This window comes from Emys orbicularis, chromosome 8 (genome assembly GCF_028017835.1).
Source record: "Emys orbicularis isolate rEmyOrb1 chromosome 8, rEmyOrb1.hap1, whole genome shotgun sequence".
NCBI classification, from domain to species: Eukaryota; Metazoa; Chordata; order Testudines; family Emydidae; genus Emys; species Emys orbicularis.
In genome coordinates this window covers 64,798,779-64,822,629 of record NC_088690.1, presented here as the reverse complement: position 1 = coordinate 64,822,629, position 23,851 = coordinate 64,798,779, and the positions used below count along the sequence as shown (strand labels likewise).

The window sequence follows — 23,851 nt, the reverse complement described above, 5'->3', positions numbered from 1 at the left end:
TTATGAAAGTTAAGTATGATACTTCTATGGATGACCTGCTCTCTGATTGGCCGAAGCAAAATACTCATCTCCTCTCTCAACCAGTAAGAATTCTTCAAATCACAAATAACATGAGTTATTATTGTGGTGCTGCATCAACACCACCACATAAAATGACTACGCCTACATCAGAATCTAAAGAAGACTCTAAAGAAACTTTCCATGAGTTCAATGTTCCCTCAGCTTTGAATGTACACATTCTAAACTTATGTTGAATATATGTAATAACCGATATTGATTAACCTGTAATAGCATTCTATTCAACTGACACTGTACTTTTATTTTCCTACAAATTCATGCATTTGTTGTCCATAACTCTGAGCTTTATGGTTTGAATGCTAGTGCGGTTGACTGAAGAAACCTTAAGCAGTGCGTGGTTACTTCAGTATCAAAGTTAAAATGTAATGCTTTTTCCATTGATAAGGATGAAAAAAGTATTTAGATATTTAACAATCCTGGTTCTGAGATAAAAATCTAACATAAAACTTAATATTTACAATATGAAATTACTTAATTTGCATATTTAAAATTTGAAAATACCTTTAGTGCAAAGATGCTTATGTTCCATCTTATTTTTTTGTTTAACAATTCAAATAGAGAGAAAGAGACTTAATATAAGTATTAATACAATTAAATCTGTTTTCCTTTGAAATATTTTACTCTATATCAGAGGTCGGCAACGTTTGGCACGCGGCTCGCCAGGGTAAGCACCCTAGCGGGCCGGGCCAGTTTATTTACCTGCTGACGTGGCAGGTTCGGCCGATCGCGGCCCCCACTGGCTGCAGTTCGCCGTCCCGGGCCAATGGGGGCTGCGGGAAGTGGCGCGGGCGAGCAATGTGCTGGCCGCGGCTTCTCGCCGCCCCCATTGGTCCGGGACGGCGAACCGCGGCCAGTGGGGGCCGCGATCGGCCGAACCTGCCGCGTCAGCAGGTAAATAAACTGGCCGGGCCCGCCAGGGTGCTTACTCTGGCGAGCCGCGTGCCAAACGTTGCTGATCCCTGCTCTATATAGTACATTTGCCTTTTGCCTCCATCTGAACAATGTGAAAAGACAGGATTATTTATTTGTCAGAATATTTTCTTGTCAGGTTCTATTTTATTTCATGCTGTACACACATGTATGCAATTAGTACACTCTTCCACCGCATTTTACACTTCTAAAAATGCTGTCTGATCATGGCTAGCATTTTTCATTTACAATCTGTTATGTTGTCTTCAATCACTTTCCCATACGCTATTATCTTCTAAATGAATCTCTGTAGCACCTCATCAAATGTCTCATGGAAATCTAGATGTGTCAGCTCTATTCCTTTTATCATTTGTCGCTACATTATCTTCAAAAAAAAAAATCAGGTAAATTTGTAATGCAAAGAGAGATTTGTTTGAATGCCTGAGTCGTCCTCTTTAAGCCCCTGTGTCTGTAAGTAACTTTCCACTGCTTCCTGCTTAGGCAACTTTAGTAGCTTTGAAACCACAGAGGTTAAGCTAAGTGGCCTGTGATTCCCTGGATCTTATCTCTTTTACTTTAAAGTGGAATGGCATTTGTTACTTCCTAGTCATTAGGAATCTCTCTGTCGTCTGTTAAACTATTAAAGTATCAGCCAGAATGCATCTGTTTCTTCCTTGGGTTTTTTTTTTTTATTGGAATGCTTTCTGATCTGTAAGGCTGGGGACTCACTTTTAAACGCTGCCTCAGACTCTCATTGTTACTATATATTTTAATGGAGATAGCCTTGTTTTCTCTAATAAAGCCTGGCACTTCTTACCAGGTAATGAACTGTGCCCTTTTTATTAACAACTAATGTACCAAGAGTGTAAGAATAGCGATAATGATAAACAGTGCTTTCATTTTAACTAAAATAAATCTGGAGCAGTGAAGTGACTCTGGATTTACACTGTGCAGCTTTTTCTTATCAGGTGCGGAGCTTGCCAAACCAATTTGCAGCAGCCTCATCAGCCAGATTTAGAGACCTCAGACCACCATCCAATCTGGTCAGAGGGCAGTCGTCAGTGATGTGTGACACTGTCTTTGGCCATAGCCACATGTGGGATCCTCTTGTTGGCCTCAGGTGTGAAGGCTGGCTGCACATTGGGCCTGGCCTACTCAAAATTGATTCAGAAGGACCCATGAATGGTGTGGTAAATCAAAGCCAGGTACACACATGGTCGGTTCAGTTATAAGAGATTGGTCTGCAGTTGACATCAGAAACCACTCTTCACACCACATTGACATTGCAGAGAAATCTGGGCAGCGTAGGTGGGCCCACAGCGGATGCTTTGACAACAAGCACGTTCTTGGATTCGTCAAAGAGGTCTGTGTATAGCAGTAGGCTCGGGTTTGCCCTAATCTTCAGGCTGTAGCATCCTCATGGCAGATGTATGGAGGAGTGATGTTACTTAACATAGGGAACCATGGTACTGGTGTGGGTTGAATCATCCCAGTTGCAATGCACGGGTTGAGTGTAGATGTGTGTCAGCCAACTTGACATGGGATGAATGGGGTCAGACCAGAACAAAGTATTCTGCTGCAGAGTAACATAGGGCTAAACTGGATGATTGGAGAGTTTGAAAGTTTGTTCCCCATGAAGTGGCAGCCAGGGTTTTTTAGAATGTTAAGTGTCCTCACCTTAGCTGCAGTTTTCCTCAGATGGTTGAGATATGTGAGAGATCTATCTAGGGTGCTTTGAGGTAGATTGAGTGGAATTCATGTTTCAGGCGATGTCCATCGAGAAAGATATTCAGTTCTTGGTCTGCTCTGGCATTGTGAAGATGGAACACACTCGAAAATGTCTTGATCATACTTGGCTGTAAACACCACTGACTACAGTATTTGGCCCAAGTCAGAGTTTAGGACATCAAGTTCTAGGAATGACCTTGCTTGGACGCCTAAGCAAATGTCATTTGCATATGTGAACATGCAGGACAGGGTGAGCGGAAGGTTATTTTGTGAACAGATTGAAAAGCATCGGTGCCAGTACAGAGCCTTGTGGTAAATTGTTGGTTTCTTTTCCACACGCGAACTCTGCCTCCCATATGGAAACCTCTGTTGCAGAAAAGATCAACAATGTTGATTACCCATGCTGGGAATGCTCTTGACAATTTGACTAAGAGCCATGTGTTCCACATCATGTCATATGCTGCTGTCAGATCCAGAAATATGGCTCCTGTCTTGAGGTTTTTCCGAAGACAATTTCTGATCAATGTTGTCAAAACAGCACTTGATCGCAGGTGCTCCAACCTTTCCAAAAGCCTGCTTGATCCACGCTGAGTATTGAGTCTGTTTCTGGGGAAGGATGAGATGCTTCAGAACTTTGAATGGCACAGACAATGGAGATATGGGTCGATAATTTGCAACATTATGTAGGCTTTTCCCCTGGTTTCAGGAGAGCAATGATTTTTAATATTCACCATGTCTTCAGAAGTTGCTTTTCGTTGATCACACAGGTGAAGAACTGTGCCAGCCACTGGTGAGCACAAGCCTTGAAGTGCTTCAAGAACTCTGGTGATATGTTGTCATAGTCAGAGCAGTGCTGCTCTTAATATCACTCAGAATTTTGTCTAACTTGGTGCCTGTGAATGGCTGTATTGCCAAGTGGCATTTCTGTGATGGAACTGTCACCATTCGTCATAGACTTGTCTGACATGTTTCTCATTTGGGGATTTTGACACATTGATGGTGTAACTGAGAGTAAAGCTTAGCCCATAATATCCTGCTCTCTTCTATAAACCAGGTAAGGCTGTGATTCCTTTAAGGAGTCCTAGTGACTTTATAAACACATGCAACTACTTTTGCCAATGGTGAATGTAAAAGGAACAAAGAGAAATTATTGTTAGCTAAGGAACTGTCCATTTCCTAGAGTTCCCCAGGAGCCTGTCATATGAAAATTATTTTGTATTTAGGCTAGTCTTATGAAGCATTAAACTACTGGGAAGATGGGGAAAATCATGTCATGAACTTGCCTCCATGAACAGCCTCAACAAGAGGGTGGGGAAGGGTAATGAGAGGGTGAGGAATCAAGCCATAGGTTGCCTCGCCATTTTTATTCCACTGACCTGGAAGTTGGTGTTTGGCTCTTTATTTACTTCTCCTCTGGTCCCACTGCTGTGATGGAATGGGCAGGATTGGACCTTCTACATCTCTTCCAGTCCTGCTGGCAAAGATGTGAGGGATACAGCTCTGAGCTGTGGCCCATCACAGGAGCTGTGAATTGGGCTGTGAATGGTGAAGTCTACTTCAGGCCCTGGCGAGTTTCTTGTCTTATTGAGCCAGGAGCTGGCCTTGTTTGTTGCTGCTTGTCATTGATTCCTAAAATGACACAGATTGCTGACTGGAGTGTGCCTGGGATAAAGCAGCACTCGCTGTGTGGCCTGCTTTTCTGGCACCCCCAACATGCCACTGTCTCTCAACCTCTACATTTCTCGTCTCTTCATAGATGGCATGATAGCCCCCGATGGAGCAGTGAGTCCAGATTTCTTCAGTGATTATCATCTCCAAAATGGAGACTTAGTCGGGCAACATCCCTTCTCCAGCAGGTAAAGCTCTCTTTTTGGAAAGAATTTATGTAATCAGAAAATTACTCATTCCGGTTTCTTTTTAATGCTTGATTTACATTTTTTCAACTTGAGTAACTTTTTTTCCGTTCCAAAACACAAGCTTTAATAGGGTTACATTTTAAAAGCATACTTAGGGGAATGATTTACATCAAGAAAGCAGGTTTATGGAAATCATAGATCAAAACTTCATGGTGTTTTGTCACACTGGAGGATCCAGTTTGCCTTTTGAATTATACATTTATTTTAACACATTAATGTACGCATAGTATTTCCTGATAGCTTTCCAAAGGCAATAAAAATGGAATAGAAAACTAGAGCACACAACTCATTACATGTTATGACAATTATTCAAACACTATTCAGGCATCATTGTTTGGAAATGTCTAAGGAGACGCTAGGGGATTTGATTAACTAGCAGAATTGTTTCCAGTATTCTTAAGCTGTTAAAAATAAGTTTCTCAGCTGTCAGGATTGTTTCCTGATTTTACTCAATCTTCCCAGCTAACACTCAGCTTGATTGATGATGTCATATGCTTTGAAAATCTTGTGGATGGGTGAAAGACGTCTGCCTTTTGGCTTGACTAGTAGATTCCTGGAGCTATTGGAGACATTTGTTTAAATTGCCCTTCTATTCTGACCTTTTCTCCTATGTCATCTTAGCAAGCTGTTCCAATTTGGATCTCTGGACTGACTTTGCTCACAAGGTTAAATAGGAAAACTCTCATTTCAGAGAAGATGATCCTTCCTTGTCCTTCAAGGCATCTGTAGGGTTTAGGAAAGGCTTTATTTTATGTGACATGTATGCCAAATTATGACAGATAGGCATGTGTGACAGTGCGCTCCAATAGAAGGATATACTTCATACAATGTATGGTAATCCTGTGGAATTCCCTTCTACAAGAAGTTATTGAGACATGCTTCCACCCTTTTGTGACTTTTATTTCCCCCCCCCCCCCAATAATAACTAATAACTTTAGTAGCTTTATGTAAAGTCTGAACAAATCCCAACATGTAGGGCAGTGGTGTAATCTGTTTTGGGTAATTCTGTGATTACTACCTAAAATCATCTGTTGAGAAACAGTTGAGTTGGACTACGTAATTGCTCTCCTTTCCCAAGGAGAACCTCTTAGAAAGCATGTGGGTTTTTTCCCCTTTATACACCTTCCTATCTGAAACCTAACCTGCATGGCTTTTTGACATTGCTCTTTAAGGAGCACTCCAGTTCAGGGCTAGCCTCTTCTGCTTCCTTGCAGCTTGACTGGGGGAGGGATTCTCACCACAGAAATGTCAGCAAGCCCAGCACACACAAGGGTTGACAATTAAATGACTTCCCAAGCTTGGCTTTGCTAAGACTGTTTTGCAAAATCTTTCTTACGTAGTGATGACTTCTTTACTATATATTTTTTAAAAGTGAAAGCACTTGTGATAGACTGTTGTGATTTATTTATTTATTTTAAAATGTATTTGTCTATTAAAGCCCATGTGTGATGGAGAAACTGAAGAAAAAGGAAGCCAGGTGCAACCCCTGGAGTCTTAGGGTATGTCTATACCACTATCAGGGGGCATGATTGCATGCAGCACATGTAGGCATACCTGACTTGCTTTAATATGGCTAGCTCGGGTACCTGTTGCAGTGAAGCTGTAGTACCATGGACAAGCCCACCGGGAATCCTGGGTAATTGGGCAGCTAGCCTGCACAGAAGCACGTGCTGCTGCTGCTTCACTGCTGTGACACCCAAGCTAGCTAGATTAAAGCTAGCTTGGATGTGCTACACGAGTTGAAATCACATCTCTGATTGGAGGGTAGACGCACTCATGGAGTGTGGTTCACAGCCATTCTCAACTTTAATATGGAGGTATGGCCCTTGGAGATGACAGGGTGCAATTATCCATCTTGAACATCTGGGATCTAGATGGAATGTCAGAGGGAGACAATTCCCAATGGCTGCATGTTCCTATTAAAGATGAAGATGTCTGCGGTCTGCTTTGTTTTTGGGAAACTAGGAATAGCCCCATCAATATCCTGTCACTTTGCCAATGAAGCCCTTGGTTGAGGAAAGTTTGAGCATCCTTGAGCTACATTAGATTGCTGAACCTTGAGTTTCAACCTTCTGTCAAAAATGTAAGTTTTTAAGGCTTTGAATCTGGTCTCCTTCCAGCTAAAAGGAATGGTAAAATACATAAAATAAATAAAAAATATTTGTAGAACGTCCTTGTTCGTAACCACAACGCATTAAAGTCTGGGGACCCATTTAAATGAAAAGAATAAATACAACTTGCAAAACTTGGTAACAGCCCTTTGTGCAGGGCGCAGGCAAATACATTCTGATTTCCAATTAGAATTCTCTTTCTGGGAGTGCTTTTCAATATGATTGTCCCTGGAATTATCCGCCATATAGGGAGACAACCTAATTGGAAACAGCATGTCCTGTTAGAAATGTTCTGTCCCATTTACAATAAGGAGGGTCAGGATTGTTTGCTAGCATAGACACAGGCAGTTGGACAGAGAATCCTAGTTTTCAGACGTGTCATTATCGTTTTGAACTTCTTGGCACCAGGAGCCAGGATTTCCTGATGCTTAGAGCTAATGTAAAATGCATTAGTGCTCCGAGGCATGAGCAACAGAATTGCCAGTCCCATGAGTTTGGAGATTTCAGCCTCCCCAAATTTTAACTGGTGTTGGAAGGTAAAGCCATATTTGCTATAGAGCCTAATTAAAAATAATAGCAGCTAGTCAGGGTTCTTTTCATGTATTATATAGTGTACATTTCATCCATACCATAACATAATTCTGTAGTATTTTTATGCTTGCATTTTAAAGCTAACAAGAACCTTATGTTAAGAATTTTTATTTATTTATTTATTTTTTTAGACACCAGTTCCAGCTTTTAATAAACCAGAGTTTCTTGTTATAAAAATGGTTCATTTTTCTACTAATTATTGGATAGTTTTCATAAACTAGTTTAGCAACTAGGATGTGAATATTATAACGGTCCAACTTTTCTTTTTTTAAATCGTCAGTGTTTAGTTGCTAGGAGAAGGAATGGCCAGCTGCTGAAATGCTACATATTTCCATGTGCTTTGAGTCTGTTTGCATGAAATATATTTTTATTTGTTGTACTTTCTGACTGGTTTAGATGTTCTAGAATGAATAGGAAGAGTTCAGTTCACTTGATGGGGGGTGCTGAGGGAAGGGTCCAGATCTATCAAAATTAAGACCATCCTGTGAAATCTGAAGCAAGTGACAACATTAAGCTGAAACTGAGTCAATACCACTTGGCTGTTAAGAATCCACATTTTCCTTCTCCTTTCTATAGTAATATCACGGAGACTCTTAAAATTCTACATGTCCTATTACCATGAGGCTGTTATTTCCTACAATTACAGCATTCTGTACAAAAGTGTACAGGACATAGACAAAGTCCTTGCCTCAACAAATTTGTAATCTATATAAACCGTACAAATCAGATACAAAGGGTTCATTTTTCCATGATTTTGCACCTCTAATGAGCGCTTGCACGCATGATAACAGGCCCAATTGGTATCGGTGCCCATGGTGTAATTGCAAAGGAAGGCCCTACCAGGGCTTAAGTGAGTTGTGGTAGCCAACAGTTACACCTGGCCCAAGGGATTTGGTGGCAGCATGGCCAAAGAAATGGGCCCACCATGAAATGTTCAAAGGGGCACAGCTGGGCTCAAGCTGCCACCTCTGCACCAAAAGTTTCCAGCATAAACAGTATCTGATAACTGCAGAAGGTGACCCAACCTACACCGGCTGCGCTGTATCAAATCATTAGACCAGCCTCGTTACAGAGAGCAACCAGAGGCAAAGCAGCATTCATCTGACAACAGTTTGAGGCTGTAGCACACTCCAGCTGAGGGTCAAGGGCAGCCTCTGCCTCTGGAGTATCATCAATAAATTTTCATCAGTACTGCATGAGAAAACACAAGAGGAAACTTGTAAGTCAAAGCAGGGCCCAATGCTGCAGCCACATAGGATGAGCGCAGCCAAACAAATAGCCACTATAAAACAAGTGACTTCCTCTCAGTACTCAACTACTGTGGTCTGGGCTCTGTTACGGGAGACACTGGGGCTGCAGACCTACAGCTGCTGAGGTTCAGTTATTGAGCCGAGAGCTTCACTGGAATCCAAACTGGATTAGATACTTATAGACACCTGGCCTGTGTGCCCTAAAGCATAGGACAGGCATGTCTCATTCTAATGTAAATCCAAGAAATAAATATGAATAAGGACAGCCACAGATCCATTAGATTGGATGAAAAATGTTAAGGGCATAAACTGTCATGGGGTTTCTTGTACTTTCTTCTAAAGCATCTGATACTGACCACTGTCACAGACAGGAATACTGGGCTAGATAGATCAATTCCTATGTCAGAGTATAAAACTCTTTGAAGGGATGTTGTAAATGCTCATAGACTAAAATTGGATCACCACCTCCGCTGTATTTTGGGTTGGTCACCTGCTGGCCTCTCTGTCTCTGTCTCCATCCAGAAGCTTTGGCAAGCAGAACCTTTGTCAATTTCAGTGCCTGTCAGGTTGGAGGAGACAGTGTCAGGACAGCACAGCATCTATTCACTTGTGTCGCCATTGTAAAGGAACTCTCAGTCCACATTAACATGTGGCAGGTCACCCAGCTAAGAAGTTGGCATCTTAGCAATGTGACAGCCCTGATTATAGGGATCCAGTACATTTTGGAAGAGCAGCCTAGAACTAAAGATGGTGCATTTCAGGTAAGTTAGTTTGAGAGCTTGACATCCGGTTGAAAGACCTGTGTTTCCATAGTCATTGAGGTCAAGGCTAGAAGAGACCACTAGATCATCAGACATCCTGCATACCACAGGCCACTAGCACCACCCAGCCACCCCCACACCAAGCCAACAACCAGAATTGAATCTAAGGCCAGGTCTACACTACCGTGGTAAATCGATCTAAGCTATGCTACTCCAGTTACGGGAATAATGTAACTGAAGTCAATGTAGCGAGATCCACTTATCGCAGTGTCGACCAGGGGATGGTCTGCCAATGACTTAACTTATACTACTTCTTCGAGTGATTGCTCCTATGTATTCCACAGTAGGTGTGTATGCTCGCCACGTGCACCGGTGCCGGAAGTTTTTCCCTGAGCAGTACCCGTACTGGGGGAGCACCGCTGCGACCCCTGGAGTGGCGCCTGTATATCGCGCTATAAGGGGAGCTACGGGCTCCCCCCACCCTCAGTTCCTTCTTGCCGCCAGTGAAGGTAGTCGGAACTTTTGTGCTCCAGCTCTGCTGCAGCCCTTCTTCTCGACCTTAGTGGTACCGTTGTACATTGTTCTTCAGTTGTCAGAGCGGGCTCGGGGCATGCCCCATGCCCCAGGCTTCAAGTCGTGCGACTCCTGTCGCCGCTCTATGCCCAGGAGCGACCCTCACGCTGTCTGGGTGAGACTCACATAACCGACCGTTGCAAGATCTGTAGGTCGTTCAAGCCAAGAACCAAGAAGGAGAGAGACTTCAGACTTCGAGCTCTCCTGATGGAGTTGGCATTGACTCCGACGCCGGTGCGCAGATTGGACTCGGCACCGACCGCTGCATCGTCGGTACGTAGTGAGACCCCTTCGACCAGTCGGCGCTGTTCTCCCTCCAAAAAGCAAGGGAAGGGCTTGGCCTCGCAACAACACCGTGATAAGGACAAGGGGGAGGCTGGTCCCGCGCTGGGCAGCCCTCGATCCCCCCCCCGGGCTCTAAGGCTCCGACTTGTGTGGAGCGGAGCAGCCCGGTACCGTCGACCCAGGCATCCCCACCAGTACAGATGCCATTGACACCGGAGGCGGTGCAGGCTGCGAAGGACATTATGTCCCTGCCTGTCCCGAGCTCGCAATCGGGTTCGGGCCCTAGGTCGCGGGACAAGCCCCCTTTGGGTGCCCACCAGACCTCTCCAAGCAGCCGCAGTTCCCGCTCCGAAGATCGATTCCCCGCACCGCTCGGCACGCAGCGGGCGCTCTTCGGACAGCTCCCGGCCACCCTCGACGCTGGCCAGACCGGAAGGGCCGCCGTCGGGACGGGAGTTGCAGGGACCCTCCACGCCCCCGCCAGCGAGCGGAGGCACCGAGGGAGGCACCGTGAACGCTCACTTGCTAGATGTGAGTACCGGAGCCACTCTCGATGGGACAGACGTCACTGCTCCCGTTCCAGCTCCCGGTCGTCGAGGCACCACGCCGGAGACTCCCCTCGGAGTCAAGGCACCGGGCTTCGCGTCACCGCCACGCATACCGAAGCAGTTTGTCGCATGGGTACCGTTCGTCGTCGTCGAGATCCCGGTCCCGAGGGAGACGACGCCACAGATGCCGCTCCTACCGTTCCCGCGGCACCAAGCGTTCTTCGGCGACCTCAGCCTTGGCATGCATCCACCCATCCTCGGCACGTGCCATCCCGCTGGAGCACATGTTGCCATCCCGTGCTCAGCCGAACCAATGGCAAGGGACTCCATGGCAAGGACCGTGGTGCCAGTGGGCACCATGGCCATCGGTGCCAGCCCAAATGGAGGCCCGTTCGGTCGCCGGAGCGTCCCGGACTCCATCGGCCTCCTCCGGCCGCCCACGAGACAAGTCGGCGGGCCACGAGTCGGCAGACATGCGCCGGGACTCTGACCTCGGTATCGATGCCCCGGCACCGACTGAGGTGCCTGGCTCCGTACGGGCCATCTCTCCGGTACCGGATGACACCATAGCAGCGCCTCCGCCTTCGGTCCCACAGGAGGACTTCAAGACGCGCCAGGACCTGCTAAAGCGGGTGGCTTCCAGCCTACAGCTGCAGTCCGAGGAGGTGGAGGGTCCGTCCAATTCCCTCTTTAACGTCCTATCTCCCTCGGCACCGGGTCGCATGGTCCTGCCTCTGCACCAGGGTATTGCCAACATTTCAAACTCCCTATGGCAAACCCCCGCCTCCTTGGCCTCAATCTCAAAATAGGCCGAGAGGAAATACTTTGTGCCGGCGAAGGACCATGAATACCTGTATTCACACCCGCCACCCAACTCGCTCATTGTGGAATCGGTAAACCACAGAGAGCGTCAGGGCCAGCCCACGCCCACCCCAAAAAATAAAGACGCCAGGAGACTGGACTCCTTTGGCAGAAAATTGTATTCGTCGGCCAGCTTCGCGTAGCCAACCACCAGGCCCTACTGAGCAGGTACTACTTCAACCTGTGGGAGTCCCTGCCTAAATTTGAGCCCCTCCTCCCAGACTGGGACAGAAAGGACTTCAAGGCCCTGGGGGAAGAGGGGTCGGCGGCGGCAAAAGCGGCCCTGCAAGCGGCATCCGATGCGGCGGACACGGCGGCCCGCTTGATGGCTTCCGTGATCACCATGCGCAGGGCGTCGTGGCTCTTGTCTGGGCTGTCGACGGAGGCACAATCGCTGATGCAGGACCTCCCGTTCGATGGCAAGGCGCTCTTTGAGGACCAGACGGACGTCGGGCTGCATGGGATGAAGGATTCCCGCACCACCTTGCAGACCTTGGGCCTCTATGTCCCTCCGGCTAAGGACAAGGCCAAATCTGTTCCGGCGGCTCAACCTGCGAGGAGCAGATATGAGCCCCCGTACAAAAGACCCAGAGACCAGAAGCATCGGTCTCAGTGGCAGTCCTGCTCTGCCCCGCAGCCTGGACCCTCTAAGGGCAAGAGGCAGGGAAAGAAGCGGTTTTGACTATTGGCAGGGGGGCACCGGGCCGGTTGCCAGGGAGACTCCCCGATTAATAAAGTTTGTGTTCTGCAACCGACTGTCTGCCTTCCTCAGGGCGTGGTCCCACATTACTTCGGACCAATGAGTCCTCAGTACCATCTCCAAGGGCTATGTGTTGCAGTTCACCTCACCCCCGCCAAATCACCCGCCATCCTCGATGGCCCCGGGGAACACGGACCATATCCGCCTCCTGCGTCGGGAGGTGGACTGGTTGCTCCACCTAGGGGCGGTGGAAAGGGTACCAGTTCAGTTCCAGGGCAAAGGGTTCTACTCCCGATACTTCCTGATCCCAAAGGTGAAAGGGGGTCTCAGGCCCATTCTGGACCTGCGCGACCTGAACAGGTTTCTAACCCGTTCCAAGTTCCGCATGCTGTCCCTGGTCTCTATTATCCCCTCCCTGGACCCAGGGGACTGGTACGCGGCCCTGGATCTCCAGGACGCGTACTTTCATGTCCATATTTTCGATTCATGGTGGGGATGGACCACTACCAATTCACGTTCCTCCCCTTTGGCCTATCCACGGCTCCCAGGGTTTTAATGAAATGTATGTCTGTGGTGGCGGCCTACCTCAGGCGGGAGGGGGTACAAATCTTCCCTTCCCTTACCTCAAGGGGGAGTCATGTTTCGAAGTGGAGTCCCACGTAGAGCTGTTCCTCTCGACATGCGCCGATCTAGGCCTGGTCGTGAACGAGACCAAATCGACATTAGTGCCCGTTCAGCGCATAAAGTTCATTGGGGCCCTGCTGGACTCCTCCAGGGCCACAGCCTCTCTCCCCCTGGACAGGTTCGAGACCCTAAGGGATCTCATCGCCTCGGTCACGGCCTTCCCGGTGACCACGGCAAGGGCGTGTCTACAGATTCTGGGACACATGGCGGCGTGCACTTACGTGGTCCGCCATGCCAGGCTCCGTATGAGGCCCCTCCAATTATGGCTGGCCTCCCAGTTCTCCCAAGCTCGGGACGGTCTGGACAAGGTTCTCACGGTCCCGTCCCCGATACTCGCTTCCCTCCTATGGTGGTCCTGCCCGAGCAATATGTTGCAAGGGGTTCCCTTCAGGGAGGCCAACCCGTCCATAGACCTGATGCTTCGGACCTGGGCTGGGGAGCCCACACTGGGGACGTACAAACTCAGGGAATGTGGTCGGCCCCGGACTTGCTCCTTCACATAAACGTCAAGGAGCTCAGGGTGGTTCGGTTGGCATGCGTGGTGTTCCTCACGCACCTCCGTGGCAAGGTGCTCAGAGTCCTCACGGACAACACCGCCGCCATGTACTATATCAACAGGCAAGGCAGGACTCGCTCCCTCTGCCGGGAAGCCCTGAACCTATGGGAGTTCTGTATAGCCCACGATATCTCCCTGAGGGCAGCTCACGTCCCGGGCGTCCGCAATACGCAAGCGGACCACCTCAGCAGGGTCTTCTCCCCCCAGTACGAGTGGTCGCTCCACTCGGAGGTCGCTCACCGGCTCTTCCAAGAGTGGGGAGCTCCCCAGATCGACCTGTTTGCAACCCGTCAGAACCGTCGTTGTCCCCGGTTCTGCTCCGGGGAGGGGTAGGGGAAGGCGCGATCTCCAACGTGTTCCTCCTGAGCTGGTCGGGCCAGCTCCTCTATGCCTTTCCCCCGTTCCCCCTCATCGCCAAGGTCCTTCAAAAGGTGAAAGTGGACAAGGCGAGAGTCATTCTCATCGTCCCGGGGTGGGCCCGCCAGCACTGGTACAGGCCCCTCCTACGCCTCTTAACGCCCCTCCCCCCCGAGGGCGCTGCCGCTCCGCCCGGACCTCCTCTTCCAGGACGGGGGGCGCCTCCTCTATCCCAATCTGGCCGCGCTTCACCTGAAAGCGTGACTGCTCCATGGCTGAATGAGGAGGAGAATCGGTGTTCAGAGTAGGTAAGGCGAGTCCTCCTGGAAAGCAGAAAGCCGTCCACGCGTCGGACGTATGTGGTGAAGTGGTCCAGATTCGCCAGGTGGGCAAGTGAGCGGGGCGTGTCCCCTTCCGCCGCACCTCTCCAGTTTATCCTGGACTACCTCTTATCCCTTAGGGCCCAGGGACTGGCACCTGCCTCGGTCAGGGTGCAGCTGGCGGCCATATCGGCCTTTCACCCGCCGGTGCAAGGCCACTCGGTCTTCTCCCACTCGATGACCCCCCGTTTCCTGAAGAGCCTTGACCGTTCGTTCCCGTACGCTAGGCCCCCCGTGCCGCAATGGGACCTCAACCTGGTCTTGTCCCCCCTTTGAACTCCTGGTAGGGTGACCAGATGTCCCGATTTTATAGGGACAGTCCTGATTTTGGGGTCTTTTTCTTATATAGGCTCCTATTACCCCCCACCATGTCCCGATTTTTCACGTTTGCTGTCTGGTCATTCTAACTCCTGGCCACGTGTTCCTGATCACACCTCTCGTGGAAGGTGGCCTTCCTAGTGGCAATCACGTCGGCCCGATGTGTCTCAGAGCTCAGGACCTTAACCTCAGAACCCCCCTGTACTGTTTTCCATAGGGTTAAAGTCCAGCTCCGCCCACACCCGACGTTCCTCCCGAAGGTGGTCTCCGCCTTTCATATGGAGCAGAGCATCTTCCTCCCCGTGCTCTGTCCCAAGCCCCACTCCTCTAACGAGGAATGCTGCCTCCACACACTCGATGTGCGTAGGGCGTTGGCGTTTTATCTGGATCGGACTAAGCCGTACCAGAAATCCTCTCAACTCTTTATTGCCTCGGCCGAGCGGGCTAAGGGGCAGCTTATCTCCACCCAGCGGCTCTCCCGCTGGATCACCTTGTGCATATGCACGTGTTATGATTTGGCAGGGATTCCCCCGCCACCGATTGTAAGGGCACACTCTACGAGGGCTCAGGCCTCATCAGCTGCCTATGTCGCCCATGTCCCTATCCAGGACATTTGTAGGGCGGCCACGTGGGCCTCAGTTCACACATTTACTTCGCATTACGTGATCGTCTCCCAGTCTAGGGACGACGCTGGGTTCGGCAGGGCAGTACTTCGTCCCGAACCATTGTGAACTCCTACCCACCTCCAACAGATACTGCTTGGAATCACCTACTGTGGGATACACAGGAGCAATCACTTGAAGAAGAAAGGGCAGTTACCTGTTCCATAACTGGCATTCTTCGAGATGTTGCTCCTGTCTATTCCACACCCCGCCCTCCTTCCCCTCTGTCGGAGTTGTCCGGCAAGAAGGAACCGAGGGTGGGGGGAGCCCATAGCTCCCCTTATAGAGCGATATACTGGCGCCACTCCAGGGGTCGCAGCGGTGCTCCCCCAGTACGGGTACTGCTAAGGGAAAAACTTCTGGCACCGGTGCACGTGGCGAGCATGCACACCTACTGCGGAATAGACAGGAGCAACACATCTCGAAGAATGCCAGTTACGGAACAGGTAACTATCCTTTCTCAGGGAGGTGGAGTACAGAAATCAATGGGAGAGCACTCTCCCATCGATTTAGCACGTCTTCACTAGACTGCTAAATCGATGCTGCTGCATCGATTGCAGCAGTGTCGATTTAGCTCTGTAGTGAAGATGTGCCCTAAGTGTTACACTCCTCAGAAGAATAAAGTATGGTGAGCCACGGGCAGAGAACAGGAGGAGCTGAGGTGCACCAAAGACAGAGGCCCCTGAAATGGCAGGGACTTGATTAAATAAGAGAGACCCAGATATACAAGCATTTTTATGGAATTATGTCCTTGTGCATGGTGCATATTTTTAAGGAATATTTTTAATATAGCACAATAAAATAGTGACAAACCTAGAGTTGCTGCATGCACATTTTCCTCCAAGCTTTGGTGGGCCAGAATGCAAACATCTCAGGGCTGTGTTTTCCATTCAACTGAAAATACATGACTGAAGGAATGGTTTCAGAGTAGCAGCCGTGTTAGTCTGTATCCGCAAAAATAACAGGAGTACTTGTGGCACCTTAGAGACTAACAAATTTATTAGAGCATAAGCTTTCGTGGGCTACAACCCACTTCTTCGGATTTTGACTGAAGGAAGTTGTTTTAACAGCTTGTATCCAGGTTTTTTCATTTGCTGCGAATAGATTTTTCCTCTTAAAGTGCTGGTCCCTATTGTATTCCACTATGGGTTACCCAAGCGCACTGTGTGCCTGGAGCCAGGGAATTTGGAAGTAGTATCCATTGGTCCGTGCATACGCCCTGGCTCACCTCGTGTCTCTGACCGAGAGGATAAAGGGTAGGGTGGACTGACCGCCTCTTCAGTTACTTCTGACCGCTGCATGGCCTGGGTCGGAATCTTTCTGTGTCTGTAGCTTCGGCTTCATCCCTTAAGATAAGATTTAGCTTCCTAAATAGTTTTTAGTATCTTGTACAGTTTATAGTTACAGTATTTTTCATAGATTTTAGTGTTAGATTAATATTTTGGGGGAACCCTTTCTCCTCTATCCTGTACGGGTACTGGACTATGCCCAGGACTCCAGGCTTCAAACTTTGCACTTCCTGCCCTCAATCCTTCTCAGTCAGTGATGTCTACCAGCTCTGCCTGTACTGCCTCGGGGAAGCTCACATTGCAACAAGGCAAGGTATCTGCTGTTTGTTCCCCAGCTGTACCTGAGAAGGGTGGGAACTCTGACTTCGAAAACACCTCATGGAAAAGGTCATGAGGCCTCAATCGGACCCGCCCAGGGAACCCTCCTCCCTCTCCACCCCTCCCTTCCTACATTGACCTGATTCAGCAAGGAGTGAGTCTCCTGCTGCTAAGTCCAACACTGGTGCCAGAGAATCTACCCCCATAAATCCCCTGGCAGGATCTTCTCGGGAACACAGGAAGCACTCTCATAGGGATAAGTCTTCCTTGAAATCCACTGCAAAAAAGTCTGATTTGGCTCTGAGCAAGCCCAGCTCCTCAAGCCCAAGAGGCTTGACAATAAAGCCCATGTAAACATCGGGCTCCATCAGTGCTGGAACACAACCCGTCGGTACTGTCCTCGTCGACACCTCCCAAACCTTGGGATCCATTGTCACTGATGAAGACGGTTCAAAACCTATCTGTGGCACCATCTTCAACAGCACCCTTTCAGGCTCCGATGGTCTGGGCAGAGACATCCCCTCTCACAGCGATGAGAACTGGGTCCCATGCCACTCCACAGGACATCTTTGCACTCCTGGATCTGGAATCCCCTCGATCGGGTCCGTTCCTTTCCAGAGATGTCATAACACCACCTGGAGAATCGACCACTTGGAGAAGTTTATCGCCTTTTCCTTTCTTGAAATACAACTTCCTTTCAGCGTCACCGACTGTACCACCCCTGGAACAGGAATCCACTTTCTCTTCATCAGAAGACTCTGAACCACCCTACATATCCTCTGCCATCCAAAAGACTTACACCAGCTTGGGACCAACCTCTGCATTGAGCTTGGAGCTGCTGGCACCCCATGCCATGGGGGACCTCCATATCTCCCTTTAGACACTTCCTACTGGCCACATTAAGGACCCTGGGACCAGCACCCCACTGCAGAGTCGATCAGGGCTGCTAGAGAATCACTCCTTGCCTCCCCTAGAAGGAGGCACTCAGATTTTCACACACACAAGGCAGAAGGTTCAAAGGACCCACTTCCCTGCACCTTCAGCAACAGGCTTGGCATCTAATCTCAACCCCCGATGAGGCACTATTTTTGATGGGACCTTGAGTGCTGCAAGTCGCTAAGCCCAACATTGCCCAATCTTCACATGCTATTTGGATGTCCTCTAGCATTCTTTCTCAACACCTGGAGTGCAATAACAATAGACTAGTGGGTGCGGAATATCATCCATTCTGACTATACGATTGAGTTTGCATCCATATCTCTTCCACAAGCCCCTTCCCCTTCTCCCTTTGGGGATCACTCTCACGAGACAATTCTCAAGCAAGAGGTGGACTCCCTATTAGAGCAAGGAGCAATAGAACATCTCCCCCTCAATACTAAGTGAGCAGCTTTTCCTTGACATATTTCCTTATACCCAAAAAGAAGGGCAGAGGGAGACCAATTCTCAACCTCCACCACCTCAACCACTTAATTTGCAAATTCAAGTTTCATATGTCAGAGTGGTAGCCGTGTTAGTCTGAATCTGTAAAAAGCAACAGAGGGTCCTGTGGCACCTTTAAGACTAACAGAAGTATTGGGAGCATAAGCTTTCGTGGGTAAGAACCTCACTTCTTCAGATGCAAGTAATGGAAATCTCCAGAGGCAGGTATAAATCAGTATGGAGAACGTTATCTCCATACTGATTTATACCTGCCTCTGGAGATTTCCATTACTTGCATCTGAAGAAGTGAGGTTCTTACCCACGAAAGCTTATGCTCCCAATACTTCTGTTAGTCTTAAAGGTGCCACAGGACCCTCTGTTGCTTTTTACAAGTTTCATATGGTTACATTGGCCTCTATAATACCCTCCCTAGAAAAGGACACGTAGTTTACAGCTCTGGATACTTTCATGTAGATATTCATCCTGCTCACAGATGCCTCGTCAGATGCATGGTGGGCTCCAATAATTTTCAGTACAGAATACTCCCTTTCAGCATGGCAACCACCTCCAGAGTCTTCACCAAAGTATTCTCGATAGTGGCAACTCATGCCAGACACCTCAATCTCTTTGTATTCCCCTGCCTTGACGATTGGCTCCTTGTTGCTAAGTCATGCCAGAAGGCCCATGCATCGACTATAATGATGCTACACTTCCTCTCTTCCCTGGGGGGTCAGTCTAAATGCCGACAAATCTGTTCTCACCCCCACAGTCTCTGGACTTCATCGGGGCCACCCTGGATTTGGTCCCTGCAAGGGTATATGTGCCCACAGACAGATTTCAGACCATGAACAATATTATAGCCCAGATCACAAAAAGCCCTCGAGTACCGGTCAAGACATGCCTCTCTCCCCTATGTCATATGACCTCATGCACTCATGTCTCTCCATTCGCAAGACTCCATCGTCATTGCCTTCAAGCGTGGCTTCAGTCATTATACTCTCCAAACTACCACCCGATGAACTTCATGGTAACAATTCCTGCCAAGGTGGTTTCTTCCCTATTGTGGTGAACAAATCCTCGACAGGTATGTGTGGGCATCTCCTGTCTTCCCTCCTCTCCAGACAGCACCATTACCACAAGCACATCTCTTTTCAGTTGGGGAGCCTACATGCTCAGCCATACAATACATGGCACCTGGATACCCTGAGAGTCCAGGATGCACATCAGCATTCTGGAGTTACGAGCAATCCAGAAGGCATGCAAGGCTTTTCTTCCGTTCATATGCGCTCACCACATCCTAATACTGTCGAACAACATGCCGACCATTTTCTACTCAACAAGCAGGGAGGAGTGAGATCTGTCTGCCTGTGTGCGGAAGCAGTTAGCTTGTGGAACTGGTGCATCAGCAACCAAATCAACCTATCAACCACCTACCTTCCCAGAAAATGAAATACACTCAGACTCCTTCAGCAGGCATTTTTCAGCCAACCATGAGTGGGAAATCCATGACTCGGTACTATGCAATATCTTTAATCTATGGGGAACCCCAACCAGGGATTCTCCTCCATAACGAACAGAAAATGTATCACATACTGCTCAAGAGGAGTCCTAGGTTACCACTCCCAAGGTTATGCTCTACTTCTTCCTTGGTCAGATCACCTGAACCATGCATTCTCTCCACTATTGCTTCTGACAAGAGTTCTATGCAAAATCCAGCAGAACAGGGAATGGATTATCCTGATTGCCCCTTACTGGCCCAGACAGTTTTGGTTCCTGAATCTCCTGTGCATGTCCTCCTGACTACCAATCGCCCTCCCAACATTTTGTGAGTTTCTGACCCATGGCAAGATCAAGCACCCCGATCCCTATTAACTTCACCTCAGGGCTTGGTTTTTGGATGGGCATCATCCTTAGAACACTCATGTTCCACAGCCGACGAGACATACTTTCTAATAGAAGGAAGGATTCCACTAGACAGTGTTACCTGGCTAAGTGAAGATATTTTTCTTCTTGGGAGCATTTAAGGACCATTTTCCCCCCCAGAAAATGCAGATATCCCTCTCATTTTAGATATATCCTTTCTCTAAAGACATCGGGCCTATTCATCAGCTCCTTATGAGTCCACCTGGCAGTGATTAGTGCATGCCATCCTCCTTCCCAGGGTTACCCAATCTTCACTCACCCACTGATCACCAGATTTTGGAAAGGCCTAATTAGAACCTTTCCACCTATTCACAAGCCTGCCCCTCAGTGGGATTTGAATCTTGTTCTCTCAGCACTCACAAGGCCATCCTTTGAACCTCTAGCTTCCTGCTCCATGTCCCTTCTCTCCACGAAGCCATCACCTCAGCCAGAAGGGTGATGAGCTTTGATCGATGATGGCAGATCCTCCTTGCACTGTATTCCATAAAGATAAAATTTTGTTACGTTTACACCCTGAATTCGCCCCCAAGGTTCTTTTGGAATTTCACTTGAACCAATCAGTTCACTTATCTGTGTTCTTTCCTAAATCTCTCAGTTCCTCAGAGCAACAGACACCATGCCCTTGATGTCTGGCAGGCTTTGGCCTTTAACCTACACAAAACAAGACCAATCAGGAAGTCCCAGAAACTATTCATCACTGTAACAGAAAGAATCAGGGGATAAGCAACCTCTACCCAGAGGATCTCCAAATGGATCTCTGGCTGCAGTCTACTCTATCAACTATTGAACCTTCCCCCTTGTGTCGTCCTCCCCCCAGAGTAAGAGCTCAATCTATGAGAGCACAAGCAGTCACTATGGCATTGCTTCAGGAGGTATCCCTCCTTGATATCTATAAAACAGCCATGTGGGTCCCCATTCACACCTTTGCGAGACACTATGCCATAGTCTAAGACTCCTCTGCTGATGCCTCCTTTGGAACAGCTGTCCTTCACTCAGCCCTGTCATCTATATCCTCGCATCCTACTATTAAACTACTGCTTGATTACCCACAGTGGAATACAATAGGGATCATCACTCGAAGAAGGGGAGGTTACTCACCAGTAACTGGAGATTCTTTGAGATGCGTGGTCCCTATCTGTATGTCTCTACCTGCCCTCCTCCTCCTCTGCTTTGGATCGCCTCTTGAATCGTGGTAGAGAAGGAACTGGAGAGGAGGTTGATCTGTCCCACCCTTATCCCCTTTGTAGAAAGTACAAGGTGAACATGGGCAGACCAGTGGACACTACTTTCAAATTCTCCGGCTCCGGGTGCATAGTGTGCATACGTAACCCATAGCGGAATACAGATGGGGCCAAACATTTTTAATAACCTCCAGTTACGGGTAAGTAATCTCCCCTTTTGTGATTTAGATTTCCAGCTTTGAATCTCAATACCATCTTCCAGAAACTGATGAGCATTAGGCAGAAATTGGAAATTTTCATGTTGTTAAATCTAAATTCAGGACTCTTGGTTCTGATAAAACTTTCACTCTGTATTAAGAGCTTATTGCAGCAGCAAAAAAAACAAAAAAAAACTCACCTTTGACTAATATGGTGACAATGCAGTGTCTCAGTTGAAGGAGAGAGAAGACATCTGAAAGATATGTTCAGGATTATATGCCATTTGTTCATTTATCTGCATTCATATGTTAATAACGCACTAGAGATTAATGACTTTCTGGTTCCAGGCAAAATTGTCATAGCTAAATATCTTGTAATTGAGACTTCCACAGGATTTTTTTTTCCCTGCAGGAAAAGACAACTTTTTAACTTATCCTGACGAAGCTTAGGTATAGCACAAACTTAGTGTTTAGTAAGTGCCAGTTGCTTGTAAATATTGAGAAACTGGGAATTCTGACTAAGCTATCTGTAATGTTAGACAAATAACAACTAGGAATGCTGAAAGTAGCCCAAGCTTTCAATTTTTCTTTCAGAAAAACTTTGAAATACCCCTTTCTCAAATACAAGCTCCTGTAACCCTGGACAGAATGTAGTAGAGCTGCCAGTGCACAGCCTTCCCTTTCTTTTTCATTGAGACAAGGATTTCTGTATACATGTTGATCCTGTATGTGCACTAACATGTCCTTTTAACAGAGGTCTAACTGTAGCCTCTTCCCACAAAGCAGTGAGGGTCAAACAAATGTAGTTTCATGGGGTGGCCATCTATCCCAATACCTAAGTGGGACGATTGCCTAGATTTAAAGCCAGGGAATTGTAGCTCTGTTTTTTCCCTTGCTCTGGTGGATCATGTGGAAGACTGGGAGCCAGAAACTCTTCCACTCAGCACTGACTTCGCTCAGGCCTGGTTTACACTTAAGTTAGGTTGACATAGCTACATGGGTCAGGGATGTGAAAAATCCACACCGCTAACAATATAGCTATTCCAACCTCTAACCCTCAGTGTAGACGCAGCTATGATGACTGAAGAATTCTTCCATCAAGGTAAATGGGAGGTGGCGTTCTACACAGAGGGAAAAACGCCTTCTGTTGACATAGGCTGTGTCTACATTACAGGGTTGTGCCAGCATAGCTACGGTGACATAGCTATGCTGGTGTAGTCTCCATAGTATAGACATACCCTTAAACTCTGCCTCCTTTTTTAAGGGTGTGTAGTAAAGAGTCACTTATTAAATGTCTGTAAAAGTGCTTTGAAAATGATAACTAAATAGTACATCCCTACATGTGCATACACAAATATCCCCCACATTTAATTCCTTTTAGCCCTGGCAGTTGTAGCTATATTCTTTTGTTTGTTAGACTTATGCAGGACAGTCACACCTTCCTTGCACCATACATTTACACAGCACTATAGTTTGGATTTGGCCTCTAAGGAGGAGCTCTGCTTCAGTCTCTGTCCTGCAGAATCAGTTTCTGAAGCAGGGGAGCCACACCCATGGAGGCCGGAAGGGGGATCATTCTAAAATGGTTTTATCTTTTGTGTGTAAAGCCTACTCTATTGACGCACTGACTTTTCAGTCATATTCTGGTTTTTGAGTTTGATTACTTTTTTTTCCCCTTGGGGTCTTCTTCCTGTCAATTCAGCAACTGACCAGAAGGTTACAGGTTACTTCTGAAAGTGACGGGCTAATACATTGGTTTAGTATGGGCAGGCAAAGCAAGCTGCCACACCCAGCTTAGCCAGTGTACTTGCAGGCCTGACTGGCAGCCTTCCTAAGCAGAGGCTGCCCCGTTGGATGTGGTTTGGTGACATGGTCTTGTGTATTGTAGACTTCCTAAAATTAACAAGCACTTGTGGTCAAAGCCGGACTTAAAGCCGGATCTGCACCAGCGATAGTCTGATGTACCTGTTGTCCATTAGGAATAACAGTAGCCATGATTGTGGATGCAAGCAGTTGTACTAAGATCAGGCATGCATTTTCTTTTCTTTGGGGGTGGGGTGGTCTCATAATTACTGGGTGAGGTTCTTTGGCCTGTGTTTTGGAGGTCAGCCTAGATGATCTAATGGTCCCTTCTGGCCTTAAGATCTATGAAATAATGCCAAGGCACTAAGATTTTGAAAAGCAATGACCTCAAACTGCTCCCATTGAAGTCAGTGATAAAACTTCAGTTGATTTCAGTGGAAGCGGAGTTAAGCC

The 23,851-nt window shown here is 47.8% G+C and overlaps 1 protein-coding gene across 3 annotated transcripts in view; it reads left to right on the top strand.

Moving 5' to 3' along the window:
* KIFAP3 (kinesin associated protein 3) overlaps nt 1-23,851 on the top strand; it is a 146,419-nt gene that overhangs the window by 89,758 nt on the left and 32,810 nt on the right. For all 3 annotated transcript variants that reach the window (XM_065409644.1, XM_065409645.1, XM_065409647.1), the window contains one exon: nt 4,472-4,571. In XM_065409644.1, the coding sequence (XP_065265716.1) occupies nt 4,472-4,571 (100 nt within the window). The remainder of the gene's footprint in view (nt 1-4,471; nt 4,572-23,851) is intronic.